Source organism: Pan paniscus, chromosome 10 (assembly GCF_029289425.2).
Source record: "Pan paniscus chromosome 10, NHGRI_mPanPan1-v2.0_pri, whole genome shotgun sequence".
Taxonomy (NCBI): domain Eukaryota; kingdom Metazoa; phylum Chordata; class Mammalia; order Primates; family Hominidae; genus Pan; species Pan paniscus.
Genome location: NC_073259.2, coordinates 26,143,792 through 26,161,300, shown reverse-complemented (window position 1 = coordinate 26,161,300; position 17,509 = coordinate 26,143,792). Strand labels below are relative to the sequence as shown.

Genomic DNA, 17,509 nt, shown 5'->3' with positions numbered 1-17,509 from the left:
GTTCCCACACTACAATGACATTCAGTATCTATCTGGGGCAAAACAGAAAATTTTGAACAAAGTCTTTCTCACTTAATTTTTAGTTCTTTTGAACAAAGTCTTTCTCACCTTAATTTTTAGTTCTATTTTTCAGCAGAAACCATAAGTAATCTTATTGTTGACCCAGTTTTATCTGAAATTCAAATTTTTATATGGTTGATATTCCAACATTTGGGCAGTATTGCCTACATTTATATTTGTTTGTTAGTGAACAACCATTTTTAGGACTCTGGAAACAAATTTACATAAAAATTATAAATCCCTATACTTTAGCAGTATAGTTATTCCAACAAAAGAAATCATTTGACAGCATTTTTAGAGTAAAATTCAAGGCTAACCATTTTTAAATGCTTTCGTAAAATTCATGTCTTAATATGATCATGTGCACTAGGATAATTACCCCCATATCATAAATGAAACATAGCTTTGAAGGTTTAGGTGCTTTAATAAAATTGATAATGTTAACAACCTCCAACAATCATCACTGCTGAATGTTCTTTCTCTGCTACGTGCTGAACTAAGTGCTTTGCAGGCATTTTTAAATTGAATCTTCCTAACAATCCTATGAGGTAGGAGTTATCTTTACCTGTTAATAACTCGTAAACTAATTTTTGATTGTGAAGAATAGATTATGTGAAGAACTAAGGTGAACACCTTTGGGCAAGTGAATCAGACTGCATAACTAACAGAAAAGACTCCTTTGCACTCACGTGGATTCTATCTGACTCTGCCTCTTCTAGAAAAGTTTAAATGACCATGGAGTTTTCACTTGTCTTCTCTGGATTTCTATTCTGCTTCCAAAAATATGATATGAATTCCTTTTCTAAAAATTAACTCTAATGTGCATTGTAGCCCTAGCAATTGTATAATTTTAAGAAGCTTGTTGGTAGGCGAGTCTTCTTGTAGAGAAGTGTAGGCACCTTAGGTCTGTGCTTTTTAATTCAATAACCATAAGCCACATGTGACTATTAAAATTGAAATTAAATAAAATTAAAATTCACTTTCTCTGTCACACTAACTATATTTCAAATACCCAATAGTCGCATGCAGCTAGGGGCTACTGTATTGGACAGCAAAGATATAAGACATTCCGATCATCACAGATAGTTCTGTGGACAGCTCTGCTGTAGATTGTTGCAGGGGAGATGAGGATTGTATGTGGAGCGGTTTTGAGAAGATCCTTATCATCAGCTTTAGGGTGAGTCTTGTGTCCACTATGTCTAACGAAACAGACTTTAAGGGAACAGGAGCTCACCTGAAGGAAGGGAAATAATTGAGTTATGAGTCATTCTCTGTATCTGTCTGCTGACTTCTCCCTTTATTAAACACATTTTAATTACTGAGTCTAAGCCCTATGTTTCACCTTTCACCTTTTTACATTACAGGTTTAAATATTTCCTAACTAGTTGTGCTGTCAAAAGAAAACATCTTCCCTGACCGTACATTGTATACAGATGAAACTACAAGCCAGTCAGTCAGTTTCCTGCCTCCTTATTTGAACCTAAATCATATTTATTATCTGTTATATTTTTACATAAACAAGGCTGCTGTTCTTGTCCATTGATTTGAATGCATCCTCCTGAACATATCTATTACCCCCTTTCATATTCTCCTCTTTGTCTAGAATGAGTTCCTTCTTTTGCTACAGCAGGAGAGGGTAAACTTTTTACATTTCTGTGCTCTCCCCTTCCTTCCCCTTCCACATTTCCATATGTTTTTAGTCCTTTGGCCCCTCCCTTCATTCAAACAGCCAGGGTTCATTGCCTGGAAAAAAAGACATCTCAACAGAATGTACTAATGAGAATATTAGAGGAGTGAAAAGGTCTTGTGGAATAGATAAGAGATTTGGATGGATGGCAGGTATATATTAATTTTAGAAAGGCTTCCATTCTGCCTGTATACAATGTGGTTCCTCCGGTTAGGAGTAGGGGGTGAAATTGGTAGGTGGCAGGGAAGGAGTGTGGAGCATATTGATGCTGAAGGGAAGCTGAAGGGAGAAGAGGGGATTTGCTCTCACTGCCTGTACTGCGTCCTAGAGACACAGTAAACACCTATGGATAAATTCATGGCTACTCTGAGTAAGGAAAATCTGTGTTACCTCGGCCAAGTGAAGCCCAGGCAGGAGGCAAGACTCTATTTCAGTCTAGCTCAGCATTCCTGCCTTTGACTCATAGGACTTCCAGTGTCTACAGTGATATAGAAGAGAGTATTCCCATATTGCCAAGGGTGTCTCAGACAAAGCATTGCTGTGTCATATGCATCAGCCATCTAGAACACTAGACACTTTGATAAAATTCCTGCATCCTTGCTCAGGTGAAAAATAGAATTATTTCCACGTATCTAAGATGGCCACTTCTGTACTGGAGAGAGCTGCTGTGAGAAGAAAAAGTATGAACATGGACATAAGATAGCCCCATGCTGACAAGTATGACCAAACAGTGTGACCACAGGGGTTTTAGATATGTAAGCTGGCAGGGAACTGATAACACCAAGAGCTCCCACCATAGCTGCCCATTTTACTCTTATGTAAGCTCCCTAGAATGTAAACAAGCCCTGGGGACAAAAAGGGAGGTTGCGGACAAATTGAGATTACATTTTTGCCATTCTGACAAAAAGTAGCTGAACACAGATATTAAGTTGACTTACGGGAAAAATTATACTTCTTTCATATCTGAGCAATGGATTGAGAGTTGTATGTGCTAAACTAGTTTCACTCTGCTTTCAAAACCCACTTATTCAGAAGCTTTGAAAGATTTTCCCAGGAACTATCAATTAATGCTTTTTTCCATAAGATTTGATCATCTGGTATATTTTCTTAGGATCTAATCATATACTGCTTTATATTCTAGGAATTTTTATGGTACTGTGATATCTCAATTTAAGTAGTAAAGCTTTTGGGAGCAAAAATCATAGACACTTTTGTCCATCCTAAAGCACATATAAAGTCTTTTTTTTAAAAGCTTGTTTAGTCAAGTCAAAAAAAATGATCTTACCGTTACTTATTTTGGATTTTGATTTTTCCATAACTGAAACTGGTAATTGACTGCTTGACTCTAGGAGACACGGAGAGATGCTGAGAGTAGAATTGGAGGAAGGAGAATATCTCTCATATTTGTACCTGCATAAGAAGAATGTTTTCTTCATGATAGACTCATTAACATCATACTAAGAATATTATGTGTATGCTACTCGAATCGTTAGGGTACCAGGTTGAGCTTGCAGCTGTCTCTGAACCTAATTCACCAAATCAAGCCAGTGTTTAACAGTAGATTTTGCTGAAGAGGTAGCCAGAAGATCTGGCTCGTAGACTCTACACAAAGCTTGTCCTTCCCGCGGTCTGTGGGTTGCATGTGGCCCAAGATGGCCTTGAATGCAGCCTAACACAAATTCATAAACTTTCTAAAAACATAATGAATTTTTTTTTTTGCAATTTTTTTTAGCTCATCAACTGTTGTTAGTGTATTTTATGTGTGGCCCAAGACAATTCTTCTTCTTCCAATGTGGCCCAGGGAACCCAAAATTTGGACACTCCTGCTTTACACCATACCTGGGCCAGTCAATTAATGACAGAAAATAAAAGTAAAAAGTACTCATAGAGGCTCATCTTAAAGCAAACTAGTGACTATAAATCACCTCCCCCCAGGTGAAAAAGTATTCAACTTGATAAAATCATGATTTTTTCTGAGTCAGAGAAAGAGCCATAATTGAACAATGTATTGCCATCAGAATACTTTATTTAGAGTTGTAAATTTAGTAGAATTACAAGGCTGATTCTGGAGAATGGAAAATGACATATGGATTTTGTACCATTTATCCTGATAATATTCTGCTTTTTCTCTACTGCTTACTAGCATAGCACCAAGTTACTTCTAATTCCACCCTTTCCCCTGTTTATAAGGTTATGATAGCAGCTGGGATAAAGAGCCATTGCTTAGTGGGCAGCCTGTGATAATGCTAATCTACAATCCCCCAGCTCTACTCTTGCACTCAAATTATCCTTCATATGCCACGTTCTCCACACTCTTTGTACCCCTTGGGGAAGAGGTATCTGGTAAGAAAACATCTCAATATCATCTTGATTCTCATTTTATTCAGGCACTATTTGGTCAAAGGCTAGTAATCACAGGAATATGCATTGGCATATTAATAGTAAAGAACTCCCATCTACTTGGGAGGCTGAGGCAGGAGAATGGCGTGAACCCGGGAGGCGGAGCTTGCAGTGAGCCAAGATCGCACCATTGCACTCCAGCCTGGGCGACAGAGCGAGACTCCATCTCAAAAAAAAAAAAAATAAATAAAAGTAGAGAACTGTTTATTCAGCATGGTAAGGAAAAGATGTATTGCATTACTGAAATATTCAAGTTGATAAACAGGTTACCTTAAATCTGTTTTGTGCAATCTGCCCCTCAATGGGTTCATGAACCCCACTGAAAAAGTAAGAACATTTTTGTATGTGTGTTTTTATGTGAATGCTTAAGAGAAGAGGGTTACAGGTTTTATAATTTTATCAAAGGGTTCCTTGACCATAGTAGGTTAAGAATCACTTAATGAGGTTAACTGTTTTCAATTCTTAACTACACATGAGAACATTTAGCATTGAAATCATGGTAAATATAATTTTATTGTTAATAATTACAGAGAAACCATTGACTGTTATGATGCTTCAAGACTATTGAAGTAAGTATGGATGGTGATCATGGAGTATTTTGAAAATTTTTCATTATTTTAACTCAGTTCCTTCTGTCAACAGGTTACTGTTGCAAGCATCATAATTATTTTGATTTCAAATAACTGGCAGCTTATCTAAGTGCCACTTTTGTTACTAATTGCTATCTGTGATACTCTAAAAAAATTAACGTTTAGGTTTTAATTAACTGAGTTGTAAAATGAGAGCTATGGATGTGGTCTGTACCTATTGAGACTCTGTTGGAGAAGAGACAAAAGTGTAATTATTTAAATCTGGGACTAATATTATAAATGCTTTTATATTAGGGGCTTTAATTCTGACCCGCATTCAAATCCTGACTGATGCCCTCTTGACTTTGATGTATGAAATTTTGCAGTAGCCTCCTAAATAGTCTCCCTGCTTCCAAGCTTTCCCACCAGAATCAATTCTCCAAGCAGCAGTCAGTGTAATCCTTTAAAAATATAAGTAAGATCATGTCACTCTGCTTAAAGCTTTCTAAAAACTTCGCATCTCATTCAGAGGACAAACTAAATTCTTGTAATTGTCCTAACTTTATGACTCAAAGGATGGTCTGCAGACCAGCAACATCAGCTGAATCTCAGCACCAACCCCAGGGCCACTGAATCACAATCTGCAGTTTACCAAGAGCCTCGGGTGATTCAAATGCCCATCAAAGTGAGAAACAACGTTGACATATTCTCTCATTCCCTTTTACTTCTCAGCATTCATCTTCTGTGCTTTCCCCGTGGTCATTGCATTTTAGCCACACAGGCCTCCTTGCAGGTCATCCATGCACCAGACTTTCTCCTGCTGAAGAAACTTTGCCTTCACTGTTCACTTAGGCTAGAAGTCTTCTTTCCCAGATATCCACATGACTGTCCTCTTTACTATTATCAGGTCTTCTTCAAATGTCACCAACTATGTGAGCCATACGTTGACTACCCTACCTGATACTGCAACCACCCCCAACCCACCACACATACTCCTTATGTGTCTTTACTGGGTTATTTTTCTCTATAGTTCTTACCATTCTCTGACATACTGTATTTATCTGTTTATTTTCTGTCTCCTCCTCAGAAGATCTGTGAGGGCAGAGATTATTTTGTCACTACTCTTTCTTTACTGCTTAGAAAAATTATATGTATATACATATATCACAAATATATATACACTTGCTAAATTAATGAGTTAAATGAGCTAATACATAAAACTAAACAGCCTATTAGGAATAGGCCCTCAATAGTTGCTATCCATGATTAATAGATTTGTCGGACATTAAGGATATTTCTGCAAAGGAGACAGAGCATAGTTATCTCTTAGAGAACGAAAATCATATTTTGGATAAGTACCCAATTAGTTACTAATGTTGTGTAAAGGTGGAAAGAAACTAGAGTGATAATCCTCAGTAGAGAGCAAGCTTCACGAAGGAAGAATTGTGTGCGTTTTTGTTCTATTTTGTTTTCTCACAGAAATAGCTCCTTTACCTGGCATTGTACCTGCAAATACATTAAATAATAAATAAACAAATATATCCTCTACCATGTCAAAAATGTTGGATAAGAATCTGTCTCTGTCCCTTTGATATCCTTTGTCAACACTAGCCTGTCTGGTTGTCCGACCTTCTTTTTAATACATTTTTTTCTCTGATTTTCTTATACGGGTATTCGATATTTGTCACTAACTTAAAGTAATAAAATTATTCATCTGTATACAGCAGCTTTAAGACAAAACCATTGCTGGTTAAAACCAGGTGGCTTAATTAGCTAAAAGGATTGATAACACACAACAATGATGACATAGCTACTAGTTAGGTTGGTAACCTTGATAAGCATTTTACCTGTGTTATCTCACTTAATATTTGCAATGGCATTATCAGCTAGGAATTATTTTTAATACCTGTTTTAAGATGCAGAAACTGAGACCTAGAAAAATTAAGTAGTGTAGCCATTGTCACATAGAAGAGCTACTGATCCACTGCAGAGTGATTTAAGTCTGGTGTAATGGATTTATCTATCCTATGTGACTACTTTCACATTTTTAATTTTTTCAGTAGTGGAACTGCTTTTCCCCCTGAGCAAACTGTCACATGGAAGCTCAATGAATCAACAGATAACAGCAACACAACTAAAGATCAAGCAGGGAGTAGGCAGGTTGGAGACCCATTTTCTCATTCTTCTCCTTCCCATTCTTTCTACAGGCTGAACATATATAACATTTTTGTAGAATCTCAATGATCAAGGAAACTTCTGACCTATGAAAGGATGTTGTCCAAAGAGCAGGCAGAAGTGCCCAAACCACAGAACTCCCTCCAAGTAAAAATTTAGGGTCCTGGGAATTCATCCAAATGGGTAGAAAAGCTCCCACTCAGAGAATTCTGAGACCTACCTTGATAGATTGGCCAGGGAGGTCAAAATCTGACTGTACTTACATAAGTGGTCTAGAAATTCGAGAAAAAGTTCAGACTAGATCATTTCTAAGTCTCTCCAGCTCTAAACTGTCCTGATACAATGATCTAGAGTGGACAATAAAGTATCACTTGAAATATAATTTTCTAAAATATTCTCTTACTCCAAAACCTTTTGGTAGTCATTTCTTTTATCAGCAATAGATAAACAGAGAAGGGCAGTGACATGGATATGTATGAAAACTGCTGCCTGAGAAGTCAGCTGACCTGTTTTAGGTTCTGATTCCATAATTACAAGACACCTAAATTTACAAAAGTCATCAAACTTTTCAAGTCATGGGGTCTGGTCCTTAGCTCTAAAGTAAAAAAGATAAACTATGTTCTTCTACCCCACAGGTTGCTATAAGGGTAAAAATGACATAGGTAAAAATCTTTGGAACTACTAAAGTCATGTGCATGTATTAACAAAAGTACCAAAAGTAGACTTTAGGGTTAGAGGATACAGACACCCTGCTTCCATTGATAAAGGTCTAAGAGATACTGTATGGACACTGAATACTTGTTTGAGTTGATAATATATCCCTGAGTTAATTGTCTAGCAGCCAGTGTTCCATAATCCAGAATTTATTGTCTGCAGTGTTTATTAATTACCTATTTGACATTTACCATGTTAATTTATTTTCAATTATATATTTTGCCCCTACAGCTAAATTAAAGCATTTGACTCAAAACATGTAGGTAAAATCTTTCTTTAATCTTGTTGATATCAATATACAGTAATCTATCAATTTTTTACAGTTTATTGTCAGAAGAAAAATTATAAAATTGTTCTGAAATTTTATCCAAACAGAATGTAATAAAAGTAAGACAAAGTTATCATGGGTTAAGCTTCAATTTGCATAATTAATAATCATCATAAAAGGGAGAAATGCAGTTGTTTGGAAAGGCGAGGAAAAGATGATTGCTTTAGACTTACTGCTCCATGAAGAACTGAGGCATTGCAATGAGCAGTGTTCCAACTCCCATGATTACACACCCTGCTCCAATTATTTTTGGCCTGTGAAGTTTGGCTCCAAAGTAGCTAACAAATGTTATAACTAAGAGATTCCCTTTGAGGAAAAGAATAAAACATCATAAATTAGAGAACTTAGAAAGAAGTCAACAGCATAACTGAATGAATGTATACAGCAGACCAAGCAATGTTTTCTTTTAACTAAGCCATCTCTGCATCATTTAATTTTTTTCCTTTAATCTGAGATGACCCTTGAAATTCTCATGTTCATTACTTCAATCACCTCATCCCTTTATCAAAATATTTTAATTCAATCCTTCTACCTCACTTCACCCAACCTAATTATTTGTCCTTGTAAAATATTTTATCAGTAAGTCAAATTCTAGAAGGCTCCCTTTAGCTTCTCTCTTAAATATTTTTTAGTAAATTTGAAGTAAACTTATTTTTTCTTTATTCATTAAAATTTCTATGAAAACTTCTATTAGTGTTCTAATTGCTCGTGGACTACACATTACAAATTATTTAGCTGATATCTTTTATAGAAAAATTAAACACAACTGTACTTCACTTTAAATGAAATAAAATGATGAAACACATTTACACAAATGATATTTTATGATTTGTTAATAAACTTTGTACAAAAAGATTAAGACTCAAAATAGAAATAAAAATTATTCCACATAGGCGACTTCAGGTATACATCAATTATATAACCTCAACATATGCCTATAAAGCAAATTTTATGAAATATAAAATCTCTATAAAATGTGCCCATTTATCTCTTTTGTGAAAAATGGTTTAAAAATATTGGGTTTTTTTGAAAGTAGAAATTATGGTTTTCTAAAATGTCTCTAATGAAGCATGTGACACATTACTTTTAGTTGATGATGGTGATAAGTGATTAAACATGTTTCAAGTAATATTTCTCATGCTTTGCTGTGCATAAAAATACTGAAAGGAAATGGTTAAGGAAATGGAAACTTGTTAAAAATGCGATTCTTGGCAAGTACCAAACGTTTCTGATTCCATGGATCTGAGGTCAGGCCAAGAAATCTGCATTTGTAATACTAACTCAAGTGTGTTGATGGAGATGATTCCTAGAACATGCTTTGATAAACATTGTTTAGGGTTTTAGACTTCAAGGGGCTTTAAAGCTTTAGCTATATTTATTTGAGATACTTAGTTTTTAAGATGTACCGTGCTAAATACAGTAAGATCTTAACAATTTCCCAGCAATTGATTGTGATGGCTAATGGGTGGCCTTGCTTTGAAGTTCTCCTCATTTCCAATTTTTGAGCAAAGCATGTTTCCTTACATCTGTAAGCAATCATCTAATTTACTACTGTTCACGCACATTGCCAGCTTTAGTAAACTGGAAATAAAGCAGTAATTTTTGTGGGCTTGAGGATAATAAGAATGATAGTGAGAAACATGACTTGCACAGTGGTCCTAGTCTTTATGGCTCCAAGAAGAATTAAGCTCTTCTTAATGTTCATATTAAAAAACGAATAATTGAGCACAAGATTTCTCATTTGAAATTTAAGTATTTAGTAGAAGACATTGTATATCATATTATTTTGATAATTCTATCTATATGTTTGTTAATGTACCACAATAAACAAACCAACATAAAATGAAAGTTGACATTCACTTTATAGGTAATCCTCTCCTATTCTCGCCTACACTCCACCAATACCACACAATAAAGGACTTCTGTTTACAAGCTATTTCTGTGTTACGTTAATGGGCATGTCATATACAAGACAATATGAGTTCAGTATCTGTAATACAGATATATATATATATCTATATACCATATATATACTGTATGTATCAAAGTTTTTGCTTCCTTAGTATCCTTTCTGAGTTGTTAGGAGATACACTTGAAATATAAATGATGATACAAAATCTTTAAAAAATGAAATTGGATATAAAAATTATTCCATATCTACCATCATTAGCCTCTCACAAAAAAACAGGTACAGAAAGTTTTAGAAATATGTCTTACCAAACTTAAAAGTAACATATTCTTGCTCTCCTCTCTTTTTCTGTCTCTCTATGCACACACACACACACACACACACAGACACACTCGAGATAACAGAAAAAAAAGAAAGCTACTCAATTCATCTTGTAACACTACTATTTTCTTAAAACCAAAACTGGACAAGGACAATATAAGAAAAGACAATTAGAGCCCAAACTTGATTATGAAGATAGATGTAAAAATCCTAAACAAATTATTAGCAAACGGAATAGTATATACAAATAAAAATATCCCAACCAAGAGCAGTTCATTATAGTAGTACAAGAGTACCACCAAGTAACAATAAATTATTAATTAAATCACTATGTAACAAATGGAAGGGGAATAATTCCATGGTTAACTTAATAGACACCGTAAAAGTACTAAATAAAATTAACCATTCATTTATGTTAGGAAAAAACAAATCTGAGCAAACCAGCTTTTAAAGTGTATCTATCAAAACCACAAAGCAAGCATATTGCTTAATACTAAAAATTTAAAAGTATTTGCATCAAGGTCAAACACAAGAGAAAGATGTCCATTGTAAATGCTTCTCTTCAACACAGTTCTGAGGCTAATGTAATAAGGTAATAACAACAACAACAACAAAAATCTAAGAGTTGCAAAGAAAGATACGAAATTATATTTTGTTTTAGACAATTTGTCCACAAAACTCTACAGTTTCCATGGAAAATCAATTAAAACTAATAGAATTTCAACAAAGTTGCCACATACAAATAACATAAAGATGGAGGATGATATTTGTTCTAGAATCTTGAAAGGAAGGAATGCAAAAAGAGGCAAAAGAAGTAAATTAAGATTATGTTCAGCGAAGTCATTTGTCTGGAAATTTATGTAACTCAAATAATTAGGGCAAACCTGTGATGTTTGGGATAAAGGTTTTCAATGGAAGTAAGAGAACTTTTAAGCCATTTTAAGGCATCCAATCCAATAAATAATTTATATACCTAGAATGGTCTGGAAGAATTAATGTGAATTTGGAGTCATGGTTTTCTGCTACTTCCTGTGAAAACTTAGTATACTCTCTCTATCAAATATAAACTTTGTCTCTCAAGTTGCATCAGGACCTGGGAGCCCAAACAAAACTTTGGACCAAATCATTTCTATGCCTCTTCAGCTCTAAAATATTTTTATATAATAATCTAGAGTGAGAAAAACATCAAAACATCATGATATATAATGTTTTGCCTGCTCACATCTGCTCTATTCTTTTATCTGCACCAGTTACCTCTTTCTCCTTGTTTTCTCTCATGATATAATGTATCACCCTTTACCTTGATTCTCTTTGGCCCTTCACTCAGTGCAGGGCCATCAGTAGAACAGGGCTCAAGGAATAAATCAACCATCCGGGCCAATCTAAGCAAATTACATAAAAGATTGATGTGATCAGATGTTTTGGAAACCTGCTACACAAAATGTGATCTACTGACTAGAAGCATCAGTATCATTTAGGAGCTTATTAGAAATGCAGAATTTTATCCTGTTCCTACCAATTCAGGTTTTAAAAAAAGATTTTTAAAAGATTGCCCAGTTATTTGTGTGGACATTAAAATTTGGCACTAAGAAATGTCATTCTGGAAGGATGACAAAAGATGAATTTGGGAAGCAAATGCCTGAAGGCAAAAGGTTACTTATTCATTTTATTTTTTCTGTGATATTCAGAGTAAGAACCAAAACACATAGTATGTACGAAAAGAAATAAATTGTTAAAGAGTTGAAAAATATTCACTTTTCTGAAAGTTCACCAGGTAAAGCTAAAATTGGAGCAGTTAGAGGTTTTACTATAGCGTATATCTGAATCTAAACAAGACTTAAGGACCAGAGAGGGTACTATTTTGTTTACTTTAGCAAAAAATTAAAGCCTTTTAGTTTATCAATTCAGGAAGCAGACTAACTAGGATTATCCTCTTTAAATTACTTCTAAAACAGTGACTCAAATTACTCGATCTTTTTAATTTCTAAGGAGTCTGTAGTCAATTGCTAACCAAAGGCACCTGAGATTTGAATTTTTATTGCCTGCTCTGATCTTGTGTTCTTGGTAATAGAATCCCTTTATTCTTCTTTCTAGACCACTGGGTGGAAAAATCCCTTTTGTGATGTAACTTCTATTCATCATTGCAGTAAATTCTTGTAGAGCGCATTTGGATTATTCCACACCTCTAAAATTGAATCACAGGGCTCCCAGGGTGTATTGTTCTTCTCTAAAGACACTTCTACATATTTATAACTCAAAATACCAATTAGCATCTCACCCTTTCCTCCAAGAAAGTCACTTACTCTGATGTAGAACTCTGAATTGTGTGAACCATACAATACCAAACACCTGGGGAGAAAAATTTACTGTTGATTGCTCTGAGAAAATTGCCTCTCCTGTAGAATAAGATCATGGTAAATTCTGTCCAAAAAAAAAAAGATTTTATGAATAGAGTCTGATCCCAGCAGACAATAGAATGCAGAAGGTGTTCTTTAGCCACAAGTAGAAGATCTTGGGCTTAAAATTAAAGTCAGGCATCTGTAATACCTACCAATTTCAAAACTACCATCAATAACTCCCACCAGTGAAGAAGGGATATCAAACCTTCTCTCTATCTGAGTGATGGTGCTCTTCAGATAGCCTTCTGCCAATGCTTTGGCAAAGTAAACAAAAGACAAGGCACACAAGAACACCTGGAAAATATGACAGGTCACACTTAGTCTGACTCCAGCTTGACACACAATTGGAAACTAAGTAAATAGACAAACAAATACAAAACAAACAACAAAGAACAATGTATAATATCAACTTTATTATCACTGAAACTTTAATTCAAACACTTCGAGGTTTCCATCAGCCTTAAGCACTGTAAGTTTTCAACAGTTCAAATTCTCTTGGAATTTAAAATATATATTTGGTTTTTATGCAAAATGTGTATTGAATTATCTTTTGTCTTCTTCCACTCTGCTCCAGAGGGGCACTCAAAGGAGTCTTACATTGAAGAGTCAGTGTATGGTGAGACATTCATTGGTAAGAAAGTAAATGAAACCATCAGCCAAACACTTGACATCCTATAACAAGTCCAGCACTTGGGATTATGTATTTCACAGGGTGGTGCATGCACCAGCCGGGAACATAATGTACAGACTGAAAAAGTGCAACTATTATTCCTTGTGTTTATGTTTATACTTATTAAATTCATAGTCAAATATTTTTCTCAATGGAAAACATGTCTTTGATATCTAGCTTATATATTTTGATAGACATGGGTCTGTGATAGAACATCCATAGGGAAGGTTAGCATTTATATGAAAAAAGCAGAGATTTGTTGAGTGAATATTTGTATAAAGAAAGAATAGGAGCACACAAAGCATCCCTTAAGAAACAACTATTCTCGGGGGGTTGGGGGAGCGGGGAGGGACAGCATTAGGAGATATACCTAATGTAAATGACGAGTTAACGGGTGCAGCACACCAACATGGCACATGTATACGTATGTAACAAACCTGCACGTGTGCACATGTACCCTAGAACTTAAAGTATAATAATTAAAAAATAAAAAAAAGAAACTTCTATCACTAAATAGCAAAGAAAAATAGCATGATTTTAACAATGGGCAAATAATCTAAATAGACATTACTTAAAAGAAGGCATGGCCAACAGGTATATGAAAAAGGTGCTCAACATCACTAGTTATTATGGAGATGCAAATAAAAATCTTTATGACATATCACTTCACATCTGTTGGCTATAACAAAAAATAAAAACTGGTTAGAATGTAAAGAAAAGGGAATCTTTGTACATGGTTAGTGGTTACATAAGCTGATGTAGTCTCTTTGGAAAATATAATAGTATGGAGGTTCCTCAAAAAACTAAAAACTATTGTTTGATACAACAATCCTAAAAAAAAAAAAAAGCAACTCTTCTCCCTACTCTGTAACATTATTCCCATTTTTATTTGCAAAATGGGAGTAATGTGATGTTTCACAGATTAAATGTTATATCTGTGCTTGGCTTAATATCTGGCACATGGCAGAAGTTCAATAAATACTAGTTTCTACTATTTCTCTCTTTTCTGTTTGGGGGGGGGCATTTAAATGAGCCCAGGAAAGTAATTTAACCCACATGGTCCGGTAGAGATTGCTTGCACCGCCTGGCAAGGTGTGGTTTTAGTAAATTGCATCTAAGATCTTTTTTTTTTTTTAAAGGAGAAAACAATTCTCATTCTAACTTCATTATATAGATGATATCTGGACAGAAAACTAAGAGCATCAACACTATTTACTTCTTGGTTGCTCTACCTTTAGTTCACCACAGCATGGTTGCTTTTCCTCTGAGGAGGGATATTCTGTTTTAAAAGAAGGCCTTCCAACAGGTTGCACTGAAGTTTTGCAGAACAACTGGATATTTTCTTTGGATGAAGTGTCCATTATAAACACATTCCTTGACTCTGATCTGTCAAAGTTAGTTTTTAAAGTAAAAATAAATAAACAAATACTACACAATTTATTAAATTTTTTATTCAACAGTATACCACAATCCTATAGACGCAATTTAAAGTGAATCTACCTTTTGTTGTCACAGTAAGTTGGCAAATGTTTTCAATTAAAATCAACCAGGATATCTGATTAACTAATCCTGCTATTGGAACTCTGTAGCCAGCATTCTTTCTCAATCCGTCCAGTTTAAGCCTCATTATGGCAAAGAATAAATTTAAGTGTTGCCTTTGGAATAAATAATGAGGCAGAATTTTGCTAACTTTGTGGTCTTGCCAGTTTAAACTAGGAGCAAGCAGGAAAGGAAGAAGAGGAATTCAACTATTTGAATATTGATTCATTAGAATAAAGTCTTTAAAGCCTTTAAATCTATCTTCTTAGCAAAACAAATAGAAGTTTTACATTCATTATAGGTCCCTGTACCACCTTATGATTCCTGTAGCACACAATGTGAGCCTTAAAATATGACAAAAAAGGAAGAGGTCCAATTTGTGTATTGTTTTTGTTTGATAAATAAGGGAGCAACATGATTTGTGCCTTAGATTTAATTCAGGTGAAAGAACAGTCTTTGATTAGCCTTAAAGTAAAAAAGACAGCCTTGCTTCCCATGCTTAATTTCCCACCGCCCCTCACAGGACAGGATCACACACTGAACCTATTTTCTCCCTGTTCACATCAATATTTACATATCCTGTGCCCCTACTTCTTTAGGATTCCACATGGCTCAGTGCCTGCCTGATAATCTAACCTAAATCAAGGAATTCAACAAACAAAGTATTTCTCAGTCTCCCTAATATTATCAGATGACCCAATTGTACATTAATAGAGGACTTCTATATCCACATAATAGGAGTGGAATAATGTTATTCCTAAAGGAATAATGTTAGGAGTCAAATTTCATGTATTGTGGCAGAAATCTATTCTGACTGAGTATATCACCTTGACTTTATGCAATGCTTGTTTTGTGTTCACTAAACCTCATCCCTCATCATTTCAATTCATACTTTCTCAAACTGAAAAATCAAGTAATAGCATAAACGATTTCCTTTGTATTAATAATATGAAGTTAAAACATCAGAGGACTTCAACAATTTAAAAATTAAGTGGATTCCTCTAGGGAGTGGGAATTGAGTAAAGGAAAGGATGAGACAAGGGTCTGGTTTCAAAAAAATTATTATTAGGCTTTTGGATTCATTTTATAAGCATTCATAACTTTAATTTTTTAATTGAAAAAGAAGAGTGAGTGAAAGAGAAAAATTTAAAAACAAAAAATAAGCAAAACAAAGCTAATAATGTTAATCAAGACAAAAAACAAAGATATAAATACATAATATTAATGAGATAAAACACAGATATTTAGGAGTATAAAACATAAAAAGATGCATCGAATGTTGAAGTAAGTTTAATATCTTGACTTAATGGATAAGTTTGTAGCAAATATGCATTACCTATATTGATAAAAACCAGAAGAGAAAATAGCCAAGAAAGACATTATCAAAAATACTCTGAAACTATTCCCTAAACAAAGATACTAAGGATAGATGATGCACCAGAAGTGCTTTATCAAGGGATATTCTTTGAGGAAAGATAGCCGATAATGGAAACAGATAATCATTGTCTCCATTAGTTTGACAAAAATAAAATTATCATGGTAACAAAACAGCACAACGATAGCACAGAAAGGAAAACTTCAGATCAAGCCCATAGATTATAAAAATTCTAAGTAAATGCTAGCAAATCCAAATTAACTCTTGCTCTATGATTAGAATTATTCTAAAAGATGCAACAATTGGTTAATTACAGGAAATTTATTCACCTAAATTACTACATGAACAATTCAAAATAAAAAATAGAATTTCATTACATGAAAAACATCAGTTGATAAAATTCGACATCTATTACTGATTTAAAAAACAAAGTTTAAGAAATGAAGAATATGGAGATTCTTCCTTAACAGTATCTGATACCAACAGCCAACTTCCTATATCTACTGAGTCACTAGGACTACTTTTCTAGAACAGTATTTTGCCAGGACAAGGAAAACAGGGTTTGGGAAATGCAGAGTTATACAATGTTAAATAGGTATCTTTACTACAAAACTATGAGTAAAAATATTGCCAAGCAAGAGATATACAAACCAGAAAGGTTTTAAAATAAGAAATGGATAATTATTAAATTTATGGCTTAAATTGCAATATTCTTCAAAGGATTAAATTATATAATTCAAATTGGCCTTCTGTTTTTGGGGATTCAGATATCATATTATTTCTCATCAGTCATAATATTAAAGCCAGTGACCAGAAAATACAAATAAATTGTTTAATAATAAAATTTGCTATCATTTATCCTAAATTTATCTTTAAAAGATCCAAAGTGTTACATCTAGAATGCTAATGTCAAAGAGAAAAAATAATTATGTTAAAAACACTACTGAAAAACTTGAGATACTATAGCACATTTTAAGTTATCTAATATATGGAGGTGTTGACACAAAAATCACTGTAACTAAAATTCAAAAGTATAATGAAATAGAGTCATCTCAGTTCACTTTGTGTTAGGGCAAAATAGGATCCAGCTTAAACTATTGGCACTGCATAGCTTTACTGAAGTGTCTTGATGGTTAATGCGCAAATTATTGCAAGTGTAGTATGTTCCAAGGAGGCTACAGTTCATCCCCTGTAAAAAGAGAGGGAAGGAAGCTCAGTGACATGAACGGAAAGATCCTTGGGGCCTGCAGGCTCTCTCTCTTCATTTGCAACTGCAGAAGTAGAGCAAGAGTACACAGTTATTCAGAATTATTTGCATTTGGCAAATCCTTAATTGATCTCTGGCCACTTGAATAGATTCTTC

General features: G+C 34.3%; 1 protein-coding gene across 7 annotated transcripts in view; it reads right to left on the bottom strand.

The window, feature by feature from the left end:
* The window catches only part of SLCO1C1 (solute carrier organic anion transporter family member 1C1), a 57,071-nt gene that overhangs the window by 38,235 nt on the left and 1,327 nt on the right, over positions 1 to 17,509 (bottom strand). For 4 of the 7 annotated variants that reach the window (XM_003816548.4, XM_008969593.4, XM_024931295.4 and 1 more), the window contains exons 3-6: positions 14,465 to 14,618; positions 12,715 to 12,856; positions 8,107 to 8,239; positions 3,033 to 3,157 (exon numbers count right to left, since the gene is read on the bottom strand). In XM_003816548.4, the coding sequence (XP_003816596.2) occupies positions 3,033 to 3,157; positions 8,107 to 8,239; positions 12,715 to 12,856; positions 14,465 to 14,618 (554 nt within the window). Of the gene's footprint in view, positions 1 to 3,032; positions 3,158 to 8,106; positions 8,240 to 12,714; positions 12,857 to 14,464; positions 14,619 to 17,509 lie in introns of those variants that run through there. The other 3 variants (XM_034935477.3, XM_034935476.2, XM_008969594.4) reach the window with 3 other exon arrangements.